We start from the raw sequence: 19,096 nt of genomic DNA, 5'->3' as shown, positions 1-19,096 counted from the left end.
CTATAAACATTTCAGGGAGCAACTGGGTATCCAAACTTGGACCTATACTAATAATTTCTAAATTCTGGCCATCTGACGTTCTAAGAGTGTTCACTGAGTCTTCTCAAATGTTCTTCAATGAAAATGATCCCTTTGGATCGTTCCATATTAATAAAAAAATAATATTATCCATTTTTAGTGGAATGAGCCTTGTTGGGGCTCTCTGTGACTGAAAGCCTCCATTCCTATCCAATTCTTCCTATATAGGATCACAGTTTCCCTTGGGCTCACATACATTATGGCTGAAGATGTCCTGCTTTCCTGTATTTTTATTGTGATTCCAATGGTATAAGCAAACTCCCAGCAAGAAACTGACTTCCAGTGCTGTTCAGCATCTCTTCTGTAACTTTTATTCTTTAAAAAGTACCTGACTGACATTGAGAGCTCAAGTAATTTGCCCAAAGTCACAGAGTCACTACGTGACTAAGGAGATAACTTTGACTCTCAAGCCCATTCTCTGGTCATCTCATTTCCTGAAAAGTAAAGGTAAATTATTGCTTCATGGCTTCATGGTAATCTGGGGCAGGACCTCCCTTCCTGAGCCTAAGAGTATTTGATTTCATGGTTTAGCTAATTGTATGCTAGCAGTTAATGAATCTCCAACAGAGACTATTAATTATTATTAGATTGAAGAAGAGGAAACTATGAGTGGATTATGGCAGTAGGCTGAATGGACTCTATCTTTATGAATTCATAAGATTAATGCATATTCCAATATTCCAGTCACTGACAGGCAGATTTCTAACTAGTCTTAGCTGTTGAGTATTTTTGACTAAGAATAGCAGTTATCTGTAGATAATGATCAGAGTAAACTATCTCATGATCCTAGCCCATCTGGAGTTCAGTGAGAGAGGAAACACACAGGCCCCATGGTATCAGTTCTCTCACACCCCAGAATAGCTCATTTTCTGGAAGAGACTGACTAGGAAGACTATGAACAAGAGATCTTCCCAGCTCTAAATTCCTAAGATCATTTTCAAAGACTCAGGTAAGTACCCATATCATGCAAATTTTAGCCTTTTAGATGGTCTCACAGGTGTTTTCTAGAACTACAAGATCCTTGCCAAGAATAGACTGGTTTATGTATAAGAAGTTAAGTCATATCCTAATCCTTCTGTCTGTGGAAAGCTAAATTCTTTCAGCTTTTGATGGAAAAATTTAAGGGTGGGGCTTTTTACATTGTGTTGGCTCCAGTGAATCATAAAATCTTAAAGAAGGAAGGGATTTTGAAAGCCATCTACCTGAACTCATACCTTAATTATAAGTCACTAGTGTATCTTCAAGCAGTCATCACCCAACCTTTCTTTTCTTATTAAAGCTTTTTATTTTCAAAACATGCATGGATCATTTTTTAACATTGACCCAGGCAAAATCTTGTGTTCCAAATTTTCCCTCCTTCTGTAATCCAATATATCCAATCTTTCTTTAAAAAAAAAAAAAAACTTTAGTGAGTAGATCTCCCAAAAGTGAATTTTTGCTCTCAAAGATATTGTTTCTTCATTTGCATTAACTAACCAATTAATTAATTAACATTAATGATTAAGCATTTACTATGTGTCAGGCTAAAAAAATGCAAATAGAAAATCAGGACATTCTTTGTTCTTAAGGATTTTACATATTAATTAATTGAGAATACATATGTGTGTGTATGTGTGTGTGTGTATATGTATATATATATATATATGAAGATTCAATTCTAGGGCAAATGAAATGGAACATCTCAGGGATCATTTTGGTGCATAGGAATGGCAGATAGTAATTCCTGGGAGTCTACAAGGTACCTAGATAAGATCCAAGGAATTTGGATCTGGGACCATCTCTTTCATAAATTCATGAGTCATTTATCTTATTGGAAATATTATAGTAGGTGATTCTCTACTCATGTGTAGTATGAACAGCCACATGAAACCCACTTTGGAGGGAGCTGAAGACTGCTTGCCTAACACTATGGGAAGAAGGAAGTAAGCAGAAGTAGGTACTGTGGGATTCCCCCTTGTATAGTATTCATGGCTAATCAGTGTGATCCTGGATAGGGGACTGGGGGAGAGGCAATGGGAAGAGAGTTGAAAGGATGAGCTCCTCACAGCAAAATGAAGAATTTAGAGAGTTTCTAAGACTCCTTTGATTAAAAAATCTGGAAATGCCATCATATTGGAATGGGTAAAGACTAGATTTGTATTCAGAGACCCTGGATTTGCTAAACAAATCTACTACTTATTACCTATGTGATTCTTTACAAGACATTTGACCTATCTGGGCCTCAGTTTCTGAATATGTAATGTAAAAAGATTGGACTAGATGACTGTTAAGGTGTTTTCTCCATCTATGACCTCCAAGAATTGGATGTTAAAGAGAAAAGCCACAATTTTTTGGCTCTTTTGAAAGATTCTTGTTGTTTGGATCCCTGCTTTTCCATTTGTTACCTGTGTGACTCTGGGAAAGCCATTTGTTTTACCCTTTGTCATCTCCACTATCAATTCAATTTTTTTCCATGCTTTTTTAGGAAGTTGTATAACAGCCATGCTTGCTGGGTTCAGAACAAAGTCTAAACTCATTAATTATCTAAACTCACTAAAGTTTTACTCTTTATTTTGAATAAATCTGTCTTTCTTCTCTGATTTCCTCCATTATTATCCCTAGTGACTGGTCAAAATCCCCTTTTTCTTAATTCTTTATTCTATCCTCTTACTTACAAATCAATTCAATAAATAATAGCTAAATCATTTCAATAGCCTTACTGAAATAATTGACTTTTCTGACACCTATAAGCCTCAAAATTTCTCTTAACCCAATTTCTCCTTTTCCTCTGCTCCATGCTTCACTGAATTCAATTCTTAGTCCATTTGTTTCTTTAATTCTATCCCCTCTGGACTCTTTCAGGTACTTGGACCACTGATCATCTCATTGTCATGCCTCCCCTCACTAGTAACTCCTTCTCCACTTGATTTTAAAAAAAATCTTATCCTTATAAATCCTTTACTGCTCCTGGTCTTAGATTTCTCATGTCTTTCGCTACAAAACTAAGTAGGGAGAAAATATATATATAAAAACTTTCTGATTTCACTTCCTCACTATCCAGACACATCTTCAACTTTTCCAAAATGGTTCCTATAAATATCTAGTAGGTATTTAGGATCATTGATTTGTAGCTGAAGAGGATTTAAGAAATTATTCAGTGCACTACTTTTATTATAATAATAAAAAAGACTGACTTTTGTAGGTTACATACATTTTTCAAGATCATAACAATTGTCAAAACCAAAAATTAATCTTCAGGTTTCCTGAATCAAAAATCAACTAAACCACTGCTATGGGAAATTAAAACAAGCACACATATGTCTAGAGCAATGGTATTAAAAGCAAATGAAAATGGGAGCCATAGGAACTCTGCAGGCCACATGTGGATTTAGAAAATTGCATTAACATTATCTGTGTTTATTGTATTTGTTTTTTGTTTCATTAAATGTGTTCCATTTACATTTTAGTCTAGTTCAGTCAGTGTCTGAGACTTCTGTGTTAGAGGAAAGCTCCTTTAAGAAAACATTCTCCCATCTTTTCATTGCTTGGAGGAGTATGAGAATAATGGAGAATCTATATTAGCAATGACATTGTGGTGGGTTAATCTGTACTTTGGGTTAGCCACAAATTTCATCATTATTGATCAGAAATAAAATTGTTTAATTTTTTTAACCCAAAAGGAAGGAGAGAAGTAGAAAAGACTTGGGGGAACTGAAAATGGAAAATATTGCATATTTAACTAGTTTCTAAGATAGGAGTAACACATGTCAGAAGAAGAAAGACATAGGGACCTTCACCCCTTACCTCTACATCATGCATTTTATGACATTGTTCAAACTATCATTCTTCATGGCCTTAATTATATTTCCTCCCAATGCTTCAAGGGGAGGATCGTGAAATCCTTCCCTCCTTTTGACCCCTACCTCCATGCAGTCTTCTTTGAGTTCCCCAGTTTAATGTAATGTTTCCCTTCACAAACATACTTATGTCAAAGACACATGGATGGATAATTGTGATGGGAGTAGTGTGAATACACTAAAAATGTGGACAGTCCTGTCAAAGTTTTGTATACTCAGCAGATATCTTGTGCACATTTAAATGTTTTTAATTGAATCAGAAAACAATGATAATTTGGAAATAAATTGTGTGTATACACGAAAAATTGGATTTTGGATTGGATTGGATTGGATTGGAGATTGGATCCCTATTAAGGAATAGTGAAATGTAGAGAATTCAGTTAGCATTTTCAAAATATCAAATATATTTTCATTCATATGTTCCTGGGTTCTGGTGCATTTGATCAAGAAAGACAAGGTACTTTATTTATACCAAATGATGAGTACTGAAAATAGAAAGGCAACAAATATCTTAATTCTTGATCTTACTGATTGTTTTTCCTTCCTTAGAAGTGATGAATTTTATTCATTCTTTAACTATATCATCTACTGTGGATTGTTCAACTACAAACTTAGGGTGGAACTGAAATAAGGGCACTATCACTTCCACAGCCAATGACAACTGCCAGATTCTGCACAGAAAGTGGCATGTTGGGTAATAGTAAAATAAATGACTTTCTATTTCAGAATCTACTGCATAATCATGATCTCATCACCCAGTCAGTCTGTGGAAGAATCCACTGAAGAAGTCGTACCGAAGAAGAAAGTTCAGGAACTTAAACCTCCCCCCCCACCAAAGAGCAAAGTGAAAACATTTCTGAGAAAGGAGCTGGAGTTCCTGGGGGTAATCATTTTATGGAAATTCAAATAAATTAGATAGGTCAATATTCCTAGTAAGGTGCTGATATTACCATATTATAAAGAAAATTCTCTCAGCAAAGAACAAAAGGACAACTTACATGAAAGGAAAGAAAAGGAACCTAATGAATATAGTATCTTCTACTACCATATATCCTTTATTGAAATGGAAATTTATTGTTATATATTTTGAACCTTCCCTCATATTCTGCTGGGCCCATGAAAATGTTCTTTTTTGTTTTATTTTTATTTTCCTTTCCTAGCTTTTTTTTTCATTTTTTTCTTATTTAATGTAATAAATAGAATTTTTAAAAAATTCTTATTGACTCAGGAGCTGCTCTGGAATTGCTGTTAGATTACCCTAGAATGATTTGGTTTCATTGTCTGCCAATACCTGGGCAAAAATGGGAAAAGTGGTAGAGCATATTTCTGATTCTAAAGGGAAAATAATGCTCTCTTTTTCCCACAGAAAAACTACTTCATTAAATATTCAGTGGTTTAAACTGAAACTGACTTTAAATCATAGCCTTCTAAAGCATCTTAGAATAGATAATGTCACTGAGTTAGAAGAAACAGTAAAAAAAAAAAAGAACATAAAATTTCATAGCTGATAGTGGCTTTAGAAAATAAAATATTAGAGTTAGGAGGGGTCTTAGAACAGAGAATGACAGAGATAGAAGGAACCTCATGATATAGAATGCCAGATTTAAAAAATATTGAATATAAAAAATGTTTGAGATTAGGGAGAAAAAACATTAGCATTACTTAATACAATTCCATCAAGGGATCACCAATTCATATTTACTGAAATTCCAGCAAAAGAGAATACATCTATAGGGCCTATAGTCACCTTCAGCCCTTTCTAGTAGTTAACCCGTATTTAGATCCATGACTCAAGCCTTGACTAGAACTGAGGGGAAAGTACCAGGAAATGTTTTCCTTTCTTCCGAGTGTATTTCTCTCCTTGCAGGTGACTCAAACCGTCATTGGCTTTATCTGCTTCTTCTTTGGAATAACTCACATATTGATTCTGAAACTTGTAGACCCCAAAATTGTTGCTTTCTCATCATTCTCTAAGGGCTATCCAATATGGGGAGGATTACTGGTAAGTCTATTTGAATCAGTTCAACTCAATCCCATACACTTCTTTCATATATTTCCTATGTATAAGCCAAGTGTCATATGCTTATATATCTTTTATCTTTACCATACCTTCCTGTCAAAAGCTTATATTTAAATATTTTCCATCATTGGAAGCATGGAAGATACTCAGAATGTTTTCTGGATTCTCCCACTGAAACAAAAGGACAATCAGTTCTTCCTTGGCATTCTGAGAACATTTGTATGTTCTGCAAAAAAAAAAATGCAGCATTGAAAAATTATTTGATATTATTTACTATCTTCATGGCCATTAATACAATGAACTTACAATTCCAGATGACAGCATATTCTTCCTCCATTATAAATTCTGGATTTAGCATGGAAACATAAGTAGGAGGAAAGAGATAGCACAGCATTATGAAAAGAAACTTGAATTAAGTCAAAAGACTCAAGATTTCATTGTGTCTGTTATTACTACTTGTAACATACTGGGCAGGTCTCTAACACTCTGGTTCTCAATATTCTTGTGATTAAAGTAAAAAATTTTGAGCAAATAACAAAAATTTCAGCTGAGTCCCAAACTATCCTAATGGCCAGTCTTGGTCTTAAAGAAGAGAAAAAATACATTTTCCCTTTTCTACATTTTCCTTTCTCTACATAAGTCAAATAAAGAGACAGAGAGACAAAGATAAAGAAAGAGACAGAGAAAGAGAGAAGAGAGTTTGAGAGTGGAATCCCACACATGCTGTTGGACTAAGTTGATATAATTGATTATAATTAATTGCTTTGATCCCTGTCCAGCCAATATATTTATATATTTTATTTTAGGGGTTTTGTTTGGTTTTTGTTTATTTGATTTTTTTGTTCAAAAATGAATAATGGCTCTATAAGCGAGAAAGGGATATTCTGGGAAATTAAATTGACATAAAAAATAAGAGAGTAATAATAATGTAAATAAAATAACTATTTGGGACTAGAAACATTTAAGGTCCCTTCTAGCTCTAAATTCCTATTATTCTATAAACAGGCAATTAACTCAAATCTCTGATGTGAATAAAAGATTTACAATCTCTCTACCAACCCTCTAAAGTTAAACGGGCTCACTCCCCACCTTCAAATTTTCCAACAATTCATTATCCCTTTCTTCCATAGGCTCTCCTCACTTTCAAGACCTCCAAGCTCTATACTTACCGTAGCACAAACAGAATCATTAGTGCTCTTGCTTCTCTGTACTGCACACTGAAAGCTCCCTCCCTTACATGTGCACAGCAATCACAAGACTTGCTATAGTTGCAATAAATGACAAAAGATGTCTCTCTCCTCCACTGGTACCACTCCATTCACTTTACCTTAGTACAGTTGGCAGTCTCAGTCTCCAAATCAACTGTGTGTTAGTTTATTAAATTAATTGCACAGTCACTTCCCACCAGATTTCCCATTCCAGTCACATGACTTTCAACATTATGTATATTTTCCTGAATGTAACGGCACATGACTCACCAATAAACACAAAGGGGTCTCAGTTTATTCCAACAAGTTCTGTGCCCTCTGTGGTTTAGGCTTTTGCACTCCCTTGGAGAATCAGGCAGAGAGATTTCTATGCATGGACAGTCCCTGCTCTCAGCAGCATCTAATATTGAATGAGCGTCCATGGGGTCTACTATTCTAAATGATGGACCAATGAAGCATACAGGGTGTGGATGACCAAAATCTCTAACCCCAACAGACTGATGATCTACAAAGGGAGGCTAGAAATCTCCAAGAAGAAAAGGAAGTTAGACTGAGAGTTTTTAGTCATTTTGATGAACAAATCTATCCAATGAATTGAACAAAAATATAGCCTGACAATTGGCAATATGATGGAGTGGAAAAATAATGGAATTTGAAATCATAGAACTTGTATTCAAATCTTTTATCCTCTCTCAGACTCAATTTCTTTTTCTGTGAAATTAAAATCCTTTCTGAATATTGAGCTATGATCTTCTAATAGCAAAGGATACCATATCAAAGTACCCAAAAACCGTTAATTAAATTTCTAAATCTCAAAAGTAATCTAATCTGATATCTAGTTTTCTTGCATAGAGAATATAACTAGAAATAGGTCAGTACAGTGTGAGGGAAGTGGAACAAAAAACATAATTAAGTGGTGTGACGTGGTGGATATAGTGCTATACTTATGATCAATAAGACTGAGTTTAAACTCCTTCTCTGGTCTTTAATGTGGGAGCCTGAACAAGCTGTATCTGAATTCAAAGCAAAGCAGTGTAACAAGCTCAAAAAATTAAAGGAAAATGTGTCAGTGCCTGTTCTCTACAACACGTAGCCCTCCAATATTTGCCCTCTCTTGACTAAATGCCAACTTCTGGATGTGTTTTCCAAGATTTCATCTCAGCTTTGTCCATTTTAATTACTATTATGAGTAAGGCCCAATTCTAGATGCTGAAGAAGCAAAGAAAAAGACAATACAGTTCTTGTGACTGTATAAGCTCCAGAGGACTTAAAGACTAATAATGAAAACAGAGCTGAAATTAGGAATCACACCCTAAAGTAACCACATTTGTCCTTAGGACAAATGGCAGAAAGTATAACTTCATTTTCTATGGGGTAAAGAGTAGGGATGAGACAGGATCTTTGCATACTATCTTCTGCTGGTCTAGGTTCAAGGACATGGGATTTAGCATAAGGGTAAGGAAGAAAAGGTCCTCTCTGTAATGTAGGGAAGATGTAGGAGTGTAGGAAGGCTTTACTTGAGTGAAAGCTGGTGGCTTCCCATTTTCAATTTTCTTTTTCTTCTCTTCTTCTATATATTATTTATTATATATTATATCGTTTATCATGTTATAGTATATATCATATCATTTATCAAATGTTACATATTATTATACATAATGATTATATATTACCTACTATATTCCATATAATATACAATGTTATAATTGTGAAAATTATAAATATATTCTATGTTATATATAATTAAATATATATTTAATGTATTACTATGATATAACATATTACATATTGACATGTAATTATATATAATTGTAATAATTAATCATTGAAAATGCTGTATCTTCCCCTCCTTTAAATTTGACTCCTTCTAAATCTGGCATTCTAAGTTCTGGGGTCAGATACCTCATTCTAGGTATAGCTATGAGTTATAATGTACCATATCTAAATATCTGAAAAAAAAAAACAAGATTTTATCTGACAATGGGGAAGGAATAACATAAACAAAGTTCCCTAGGAAAATTTGAGAAAGATCAAATCCTTTTTTTAACTGATAAGGAAAGTAGGAAACATGTTCCAAAAATATATGTTACCAATAACTTAGAATTCTGGATAGGCAAGTGAAATGTGATTGGCAGAATTAAAATCTATGGTGAAATGATTCTGGCTTCTCATTGTGAAATATATTGGGTACTGGAGTTATCAGCACATGTCCTTCCCTCAGCTTCAATTATCTTTTCTTTAATAATAATGTTTATTTTCTCTGAATTCTCAACATTTAGTTCTGGGATGCAATGGATCATTAGATTAGTCTCTGAGGCCTTGAAAATGGTGTGAGTTATTAGGTTTTCATGTCATGTGGAAGAAGCGAGGCAGACAGTTAACTCCCAATTTCGAGTTTTATTTTTTTTCTCTTGGACAGTTCACCATTTTGGGATTTTTATTGATTTCATTTGAAAGAAAATACATCAAATACCTGGTAAGTAAAGACATTTTCCTTTTTTATCATGGAGAATATAAGAATAAAGCATGAGTATTCATACAGAAGAAGGTCTTCAGAATGATGAAGAGGTGTATTAGTATAATATATAGTCTAGTATAGCATATTATAGCATGGCATAATATAATATAGTATAATGATATTATATTGTTTTATCATATTATAGTATATATCATATCATTTATCATATGTTACATATTATTATACATAATGATTATATATTATCTACTATATTCCATATAATATATAATGTTATAATTGTGAAAATTATAAATATATTCTATGTTATATATAATTAAATATATATTTAATGTATTACTATCATATAACTAATATTACATATTGACAAAATTATATGTAATTGTAATAATTAATCATTGAGAATATGGAAAAGTGCATTTGTGGAAAAGTTCACAAAATGAAGGAAGATGCACATGAGAATTTTGATTAAAGAAGATCAATCCTTACTATTCCTGATAGCAATGTGCCTAGACATATCCCTGAGTATTAATTTCTTCAAAACATCATTTATTGGGTCCCTTCCATCAAACATGACACCCAGTCTCTAATACTGGGTAATTCTGATAGTTACTTAATTTAAATATGGCAGAAAGTTTAGATGCCATCCAATTCAACCCTCCTTATTTTCCAGAAAATTAAAGTGATAAAGGGAAGCCATGTAGCTAAAGATGCCTAGGGGAAAAAGCAGTAAAATTGGCATTTTGATTCAGGTCCTTTAACATCAAATAGTGAATTCTTTCCATTACTTTGAAAACAGGTTCAACTAGGAAAATGACTAAGAACAGAGCATTCAATTTCTATTCTAATTCTCTCTCAGGTACAAAGCAGCCTAGTAATGGCCGTTCTCAGTTCTGTGATTGCAATAGTTGGAATAACTATTCTCTCATCCAATCTGAATGAAACACTTTCTGTTTTGCAAAAATGCCCATATCACCCAATGGGAGACTTTTGCTATGCAGCTCATTTTTTAACTGTAAGTGATTCTCATTGAAAAGGTAAGATGCTATTAACCTCTTTGGAGTTAGAAAATTCATCATATTTTTCTTTCTAGTAAGACTATAGTCTTACATAATAAAACTTCTTAGGCCTTTAAGTCATGAAAAAAAAACTTGAATTGGTGACTGTATGGATGTGTGTGGGCATGGAGAAAAGAAGCTGCTGTATCCACCATAAAGATACTGCTTTGATGAAGTATTATATTATATTTGTTGACCTAACTTCTAGATTCAGTTAGCTATGTTCCTTTTGAGATGGTGGCCATGAAAGTAGGTTTGACCTCCAAAGTATCAATCAAATAACCCTTTAGAATGTATCTATCCTGTGATTCAATTTTTCACTGTTTGCCAGGAAACTGCAGCCATTGTCTTATTCCTTACTGTCCTGGAGTTGGGCATTGGTATATTACTTCCTGTTGGTGAAATAATTGGAAAAATAGAAGAAAGATGGATTATAAAGGTAAGTTAGTAATAATGGTGGAGTATCTAGAATACAAAGTCTAAAGCAAAATGGAAGCATGGCTAAAATGATAGCTTGTAAAGTACAATCTGATGTTAATGAGTAAAGCAGATAACACTTGGGAAGGAGAGGAAAAACTAGGGGAATTTATGGAAGGTCCACAACTCCCTTTCCCAATTCAGTGGGCTTCTGAGGATATACATCATAATATCATTTCAATCTTCAGGAAAAAAATGTGGAATATATGCATTGGTTCCCTTTTCCTTTCAATCCTTTTCAAGCACTCCTTTTCCCCTACTCTGTAATCCATTTTCCAAGACTTCCCTCTGTTCCTCATTCATGGAACTCCATCTCCCATCTCTGTGCCTTTGAATTTGCCATTCCATAAGCCTGGAAAGCACTCCCTCCTTATAGTTACTTCATAGAATCCTTCTTTTCCCTTAAGACGTTGCTCTTGGATAATCTTTTGTGAAGCCTTTTCTGAACCACTAACTGTTATTGCGATCTTGTGTTTAGCTACCAGGCATATAAGTATTTATCTCTGTGATGTGTCCAGATGATACAAAGATATATAGAGAAAAGTATAAGATACATATAGTGAGAGGTACAAGATAATGTGGAAACAAAAGATTCATGAAATCATTTAATGTTATACAAAACACAATAAAACTGAATTCTGTGGCACAGAGTTAATTGAGAAGAATCTCAGATTCAGAGTTATTAGTATATTTTTGTAAGCAATCTGAGTTAGATGACTTTGTCGGGAACGCATGGCTAATAAGTATATGAGGTCAAATTTGAATTCAGGTTCTTCTCCTGATTCCTCCGGGGTCAATAACCTATCCACTTTACTACCTAGATGCCCCTCAGATTCAGAATTACAAAACTTTTGTTTGAGTCCGAGTTTTCCTCTAAAATTGTAATATAGCCTCAAAAACAAATAAGATAGTATGTGTAAAGTGATTTTCAAACCTTGAGATGCCATATAACTGCAAGTTATTATATAAGAATAATATTTAATATTTATATGGTAATTTAAAATTTACCATGTAAATATTAAATATTATTCTTTCATTTAGAAGGCATTATACTTGTGCTATATCAATTAATCCTCATATAATGAGATGGAATATCACACCTATCTTAAATATGATGTTGGAAATATATGGTTAAGTAACTTATATTAAAAAATCTCCAAGGTCCCTTTCAGCTTTAAGGTTGTGTGCCTAGAATTTAACAAAATAAAACAATAAATTGATTAATCGATAATTATGACTAAGTAACAAATATGTAGCATGGGGTGTATTTAGCATTGAAGACACAAAGAGAAACCTGACCTTAAGGGATTTATAATTTGATCTGAGAAGACAATATATACATTTATAAAAATGTACAAGATAGATTGATGAAACTGGGGAAAAGGTACTAGAAGCTGGGAGTCATCAGAAAAGGCTTCATCTGGAAGATGGCATTTGGGCTGAGCATTAAAAATCTCTCTCATTTTCTTTGTCTTTTTTGCTACTATCCATGTATCTATCTATTATCTATCTCTCTGTCTAGCTACTTACATATTCCTAGATGTCATAGTCAGACTTGTGCTCTCTTCCAGATATATTCAAAAACCACTTTTCTGTTGACTTTCTTCTTAATCTCATTATAGGGATCATTCCAAACTTTTTTTTCAAGACAGTACTAGAGATGTAATAGGAATCAAGAATTTCTAGCCTAGAAATGTTTTATTAAGTTGGTGGGGGGTAGGAATACAGGTTTTTATGTCTTATGACTGACCTAGTAGCATCTGCTCACCTTGAAAAGATGGATAATAGAATAGCTGTCAAAGACAAATGATAAAACTTCAGAGAGATAAAAGGGGTAGGTGAGGAACTCAATCCAAACTGAAGATTGAGAAAGATCTGAACATTTAATATTCTGTGTATGTTTTTCCCCTTAGCATCGCAAAGCTTACCAAGAAGCTCTTTATGAGGAATTACCCATTTATGACCCAATTGGTGAAAGCATAGAGCTAGAGACAAGAGAGTCTGTACCCACTGACCCAAAAGACACAAGAAGAGAGTCACTTCAATCAAGAGAATATCAATCACCAGAAGAACTCCAGGAAACTCAGTCCTAGAGATTAACAAGTATATTTAACAGCCTGATAGAATGTAAAAGATTCTTGACTTGGATTCACAGTATGTGGGTTGTTCTTTTGTCTCTAATTATGTAAATTTGCATTTTGTATTATATTGGCTTTACCTATCTATGAACCATAAATATTACTTCAGTTATTGAGATTTAACTTTATTTGTATAAAAAGCATTTAACATTTATATTCATATAAAGTTCCTGTGTCTTTTTTGGCAAGTATACTCTCAAGTATTTTATACTATCTAGTTATTTTAAATGACCTAAAATAATATCGAATAATATGATTAAGTGTATTTTAGCTTTAACTTTATCTGAAATCATGATTACTACCTCTGCTTTTTATATAATAAAAATTTAGAGAAAGCAACATATTGTTGAATTCAAATTTTTAATCTCCTTTTAATTCATTTTATGGGTAAATTCATCCCACTCACATTCTAAGCTATGATTATTTTTAATTTCCTTCCTATTTTCCCTCATGATCTTTCTCACTCTATTTCTACTCCTCCTCACTCTTCTGCTGTACATTGTCATTTTTAAATAACAAGGAAGGGGCCAAAAGAACATTTTAAACTGAGAATCTTCAGAGTTTGAGCAGATTGGGGAAGAAAAATGAATAGGTAAAAACTGATCAGGAAATTAGACTGATTTTCATAAGTATTAATGATGGGAATTAAGATTGAAGAAATTTGAATGAATTAAGAAACCCATGAATCACATTATAAAGATTCTGTTTAATAGTCATTCTTGATTCTTCCCTCTGCTTCCAGTATGTTGGAATTTGATGAATTATTAGCACTTCCTATAAATTTTACTTTCCAATTGTTCATTCATTCTATCTATTTACTTTCACTGTCACCACCTCAGTTTAGTCTATATTTTACTTCACTGAATTCTTTGATTACTATTGCAACAGCTTCTTAATTGTTCTATCTGCCTCTAACCTTGCCCTCTTCAGCTCATTGACAACAAAGTTGTCAAAATATCCTTTCTTATATATTTTATCCCTTTGTATATCTTGTAAGTATATAGCTATTTACATGTTGTCTGACCCCTTAGCAAGAGAACACCTTGAGAATGAGAATAGTGTTTTAGCCCTTCTTTGTATGCCCAGAACTAACTACAGTTTCTGGCATGAAAGGATGCTTCTTAACTTACTAATTTATTCCTAAGGAACCAATCTTTTTATTTCATTCTTTTAATCAACTATATAAAAACAATTATATATAGGATAAATTGAAAATAATCAACAAAAGGAAGGCTTTAGAATAAAGAACAAGTAAAAGTTAATTATAATAGGTGAAATGTTTATCTAAAAGTTGAAGAAAGCCAAAAAAGCTATGATGAAGAAATGGAAAGGAAGAATAGTCCAAGCATGGGGCATGGCCAGCAAAAATGCCCAGAAAGAGACTATCTTGCTTGAAAAATGAGAACGAGATCAGAATCACTGGATCAAAAAGAACATTTAACGGTATAAGGTATAAGGAGTCTAAAAATGTGGGGAAGGCAGAGTATAAAGTCATAGTTTCATAGTTGATCTTGTAGATGATAGAGAGAAACTGAAATTTGAGTAAGAAATGATTAAACATGAGTTTAAAGGAGATCGCTGATTAAAAAGTGAGTTAAAATAGGAAGAAACTTGTAGAAAGAAATTAACTATCAGTATGTTAGAACATTCTGGACTTGAATTTAAAAGTTCCTACTACATAGTAGTGTCCTTAAATAATTGTGGGAATAGTTTTATCTTCAATAGAAATAGGGAATTAAAAAAGAAGGAAGATTTTGGAGAAAATTTAATGAGCTTAGTTTTATTCTTGTTAGATTTAAAGTGACTATAGGGCATCCAATTCAAAACATCCAATAAGCATTTAATTATATAAGGTTGAAAATCTCAAAAATAATAATTAAGATAATTAAGTCATTTGCCTTCATGGGAAAACTTACTCTGGGATGGGAGAAAAAGCTGTTCTTTTCAGAATATACATGGTCTTCATATCAAGTTTGCCCCTCCAATGAGATAAAAAGGCTACTATGGCTCAGAGTTGGGTCAAATTCCAACTGGGAGCATCTGTTTGATAGTGCTGCTGTCCAGAGTGCTGATTCTCACTAGCACGAGGTGAGTGCAGCTAGGTTTGCAGATGCTTCCGAAACAAAGAGACCCATTCCTTTCAATGGAATTATTGTGGTATATGGCACAGTTAGTCTGGCATCTAACAGCACCTTAGGACCTCCCTGTAGTTTTCTAATTCCAAAAAAACCATCTGCTTGAGAATGATAAGAGAACTATCAAAAGTCGTTCTAATGTTTAAGCAAGATGTGTGTCTGATAAGGTTTACCCCTCCTACTAATGACAGATATAAATCAAGACAGGAAAACCAAAGAGCAAGCAGTGATGACTGGCTGGAAGGGGGTGTTTTGGGCAGAAAGGTTTTTTTCTTTCTTGTAGAGATAAAATCAATTCTAACTTCTCAAAATCATCTCTATATGATACCAGCTAAGACTGACAAAATTTTCTTTAAAAAATAGTCTGTAAAATGATCTCAAGAGAGACAGTCATGAGAGGATGGGAAGCTAGAGATTAAAGCAAATTCCCCTTATTCTCAGATTTTGAGGGAGAGTTGTAGAAATTTTATGAAAATTACTTTTTACAGGGCAAGAGCAAGAGCAGCAGCAGCAGCATAAGGAGCTCTCAGTCCACACAAAGTAAGGGCATCAGACAACAAGTCAGAAAAAGATTACAGGAATCTCCTTGCTAGCACTGGGTGAAGTTGGTGCTGACTGGCAACTCTATACCCCATAAAGAGGTCTGGGTTGCAGTGCTTCTGATCACAAAGGAGCAGGATCCTCGGCTTCACTTCCAAAGCAGAATAGTGCTACTCTAGTACTCATGGCTGCTAAGGAATACATACCCTTTCTGAGTAAAGTCTAGAGTACAAAATAGAACAGAAGTGACCATGTATCTCCCCAGTTCACACCACTTTGGAGAAATCACTAAAACTTGCAAACCCCCAGAACTGGCTCTAAAAACAGCAGCATGTAAATACCTGAAACTTAAGATAATACTTCACCATTCCAGGGTGAGTACAGTCTAACTTTAACAGGTTAAACCGTCAAGAAATAAGTTAGAAAGGTATGATCACAACAATAAAAGACCTGATCATATAAAACTATAGTAGGAAAGACTAACACAAACTAAGAAAAAGTCAACAATCTGAATACAGCTACAGGTCACACCTCAAAGCAAATTAATAATTGGACCCAAACCCAATAAGAATTATTAGAAAAGTTTAAAGAAATATAAGAGTGTCAAGGGAAAACTTGGGGAAAGAAATGAGAATGATACAAGAAAATTATGAAAAGAAAAATAACATCTTCATAAGAGGCCCACAAATACTAAAGAAAATATTATCTTAAAATCAAATTGTATTAATGGTAAAAGAGGCACAAAAAAATCATTTAAAAATCCTTAAAAAGTAGAATACCAAAAATCAAAGAAGGTATAAAATTTCCCTGCATGTAGAGGACAGGATCTCTGAGAAAAGTATACTTCAAGCAAAGATAATTACAGCAGGGTGTTTACTTAGTGTGATTGATGAGATAATGGTTCTCTAGTCCATATATACTTAGTGTGATATAGAGATGTAATGATTCTACAGTTGGCACATGCTCAGTGTATTATAGTGATATAATCATACTAAAGTATGTAAGGGCTGAGAGGACTGGAGAAGAGTGAGTGTGTGCTTGAACTCGATCTCAGACTCACTCACAGACTCTAGACTCTAGACTCACAGACTCTAGACTCACAGACTCTAGACTCACAGACTCACAGACTCCTCTAGACTCACAGACTCCTCTAGACTCACAGACTCCTCTAGACTCACAGACTCCATCCCTGACTATCCTCATGGTGACTCTCCTGCTAAGACCAAGACCCATCCCAGAGATCCTCCAGAAAGCTAGCCAGGACATTACAACTAGAGAAAAAACTCCTTGGGGCAGCTAGATGGTGCAGTGGAAAGTCTGGAGCCAGAAGGACCTGAGTTCCAATCTGACCTCAGACACATCACTTCCTAGCAATGTGACCCTGAGGAAGTTACTTAAACCCAATTGCCACACAAAGGGGAAAAAAATTTAAAGAAAAGCCAAAAAAATCCTTAAAAAGCAGAATCAGCTAAATGGAAAAAGAGCTCACTGAAAAAAATGATTTCTTAAAAATTGTAACTAGACAAGTTGAAGAAATTAGGAAACAAAATCAAAAGAATAAACAAATAGAAGAAATGTGAAATTCCTCATCTAAAAACAAGTGAACTAAAAATAAAGTAAGCAGAGATATTTTAAGAATTATTGGACTCCTAAAAGTTATGATGAGAGAGAGAGAGAGAGAGAGAGAGAGAGAGAGAGAGAGAGAAAATGAATATAGAAATAATCAAGGAAAACTGCTCTGGTATCTTAGAACCAAGATAAAATACATATTGAAAGAATCCACCAATCACCTCCTGAAAGAGTTGAAAACTCGAGGAATACTACCACCCAATTCCAAAATTCTCATAGATCAAGATTACAATCAGCCAGAAAGAAACAATTCAAATATCACTGAGTCATAGATTCACAGGAATACAAAATATTTAGCAGCTTCCATGTTAAAGGAGTAGAAAGCTTGAAATATGATATCTTGGAAGGCAAAAAAAATCAAGAATAACCTACACAGCAAAATTGAATATAATCCCTTGAATGGGAAGATAGATATTTAATGAAATAGAGTATTTTTGAGTATTTATGATCAGAAGACCAGAACTAAATAGAAAATTTCAAATTCAAATAGAAGACTAAAGAGAAGCATAAGGAAATAAACATGACAGAGAAATCATAAGCACTTAATAAGACTAAACTATTTATATTTCTGTCTGGAAACATGGTGTGTGTAACTCCTAAGAATTTTATCATTGTTAGAGTAGTTGGGAGAAGTCTACATAGACAGAGAGCATAGGTATGAGTTGATTGTGGTGGTGTAATCTAAAATAATAAAAGAGAGAGCAAAAGGGCAGTGGTAGAATGGGAGGAATTTTTTCACATAAAAGAAGTATACAAGGAAGAACTTTTACAGTGGAAGAAGAAAGGAGGTGGTTCAATCTCATTAGATTTGGTTTAAAGAGGGAAGGATATATGTGTGTATACATATATGTATACAAAATTATCTTTGTGTGTGTATATATATATCTACATATATAATATATATGTCAATTATTTCTTACCCAATAAGGAAATGTAATGAAATATAAGAGATACAGGGGAGGGGAAGATAAAAGAGAAGACATTAAGAAAGGAAAACAGTGATCAGAAGCAAAATAGACTTTTGAAGAAGGAAAGAATGAAAAAGAGAAAGAAAAAGATGGAGAGGAAAATAGGATGAAGGAAATGTACAGTTAGTAATCTTAACTGTGAATGTGAATAGGATGAGCTCACCTACCAAAAAAAAAAAGAAATACATAGCAGAATGGTTTAGAAACCAGACTACAATAATATGTTGCTTACAAAAAAAAAAAAGACGTATAAAATAAAAATGATGAGCTAGAATCTATGCTTCAACTGAAGTAAAAAAAAAAAAAGGCAGGGGTAGCCATCATGATCGCCAACAAAACAAAAGCAAAAATATGCCAAATTAAAAGAGATAATCAGGGAAACCATATTTTGCTAAAATCATAGACAATGAAACAATGCCAAAAAAATTTACAGCAGGTTTCTCTGACAAAGGCCTCATTTTCAAATATATAGGAACTGAGTTAATTTTTTTAAATGAGAGCCATTCATTCATTAATAAATTGTTAAAGAATAT

At 33.6% G+C, this 19,096-nt stretch overlaps 2 protein-coding genes across 2 annotated transcripts; both read left to right on the top strand.

Moving 5' to 3' along the window:
• Window positions 1–939: 939 nt before the first annotated feature.
• Window positions 940–10,336, top strand: LOC127541640 (high affinity immunoglobulin epsilon receptor subunit beta-like). Its single transcript, XM_051966859.1, has 5 exons — window positions 940–1,027; window positions 4,641–4,797; window positions 5,782–5,916; window positions 9,562–9,618; window positions 10,292–10,336. Exons 2-5 carry the CDS (start codon window positions 4,657–4,659, stop codon window positions 10,334–10,336), a joined length of 378 nt encoding a protein of 125 aa, XP_051822819.1. The 5' UTR covers window positions 940–1,027; window positions 4,641–4,656.
• On the top strand, window positions 10,133–13,613 carry LOC127540509 (high affinity immunoglobulin epsilon receptor subunit beta-like). The gene is made up of 3 exons (XM_051965235.1): window positions 10,133–10,633; window positions 11,008–11,115; window positions 13,067–13,613. Exons 1-3 carry the CDS (start codon window positions 10,496–10,498, stop codon window positions 13,244–13,246), a joined length of 426 nt encoding a protein of 141 aa, XP_051821195.1. The 5' UTR covers window positions 10,133–10,495; the 3' UTR covers window positions 13,247–13,613.
• The last annotated feature ends 5,483 nt before the right edge of the window (window positions 13,614–19,096 follow it).

Source organism: Antechinus flavipes, chromosome 6, assembly GCF_016432865.1.
Source record: "Antechinus flavipes isolate AdamAnt ecotype Samford, QLD, Australia chromosome 6, AdamAnt_v2, whole genome shotgun sequence".
NCBI lineage: Eukaryota > Metazoa > Chordata > Mammalia > Dasyuromorphia > Dasyuridae > Antechinus > Antechinus flavipes.
The sequence above is the reverse complement of the archived record's forward strand: the minus strand, read 5'-3'. Positions and strand labels throughout refer to the sequence as shown.

Coding starts and splice junctions, on each gene's coding strand:
- LOC127541640 (XM_051966859.1), top strand. CDS start 4,657: ATGATCTCATCACCCAGTCAGTCTGTGGAAGAATCCACTGAAGAAGTC. Junction 4,798..5,781: donor AGGAGCTGGAGTTCCTGGGG/GTAATCATTTTA, acceptor CTCTCCTTGCAG/GTGACTCAAACCGTCATTGG. Junction 5,917..9,561: donor CAATATGGGGAGGATTACTG/GTAAGTCTATTT, acceptor TCTCTTGGACAG/TTCACCATTTTGGGATTTTT.
- LOC127540509 (XM_051965235.1), top strand. CDS start 10,496: ATGGCCGTTCTCAGTTCTGTGATTGCAATAGTTGGAATAACTATTCTC. Junction 10,634..11,007: donor ATGCAGCTCATTTTTTAACT/GTAAGTGATTCT, acceptor ACTGTTTGCCAG/GAAACTGCAGCCATTGTCTT. Junction 11,116..13,066: donor AAGAAAGATGGATTATAAAG/GTAAGTTAGTAA, acceptor TTTTCCCCTTAG/CATCGCAAAGCTTACCAAGA.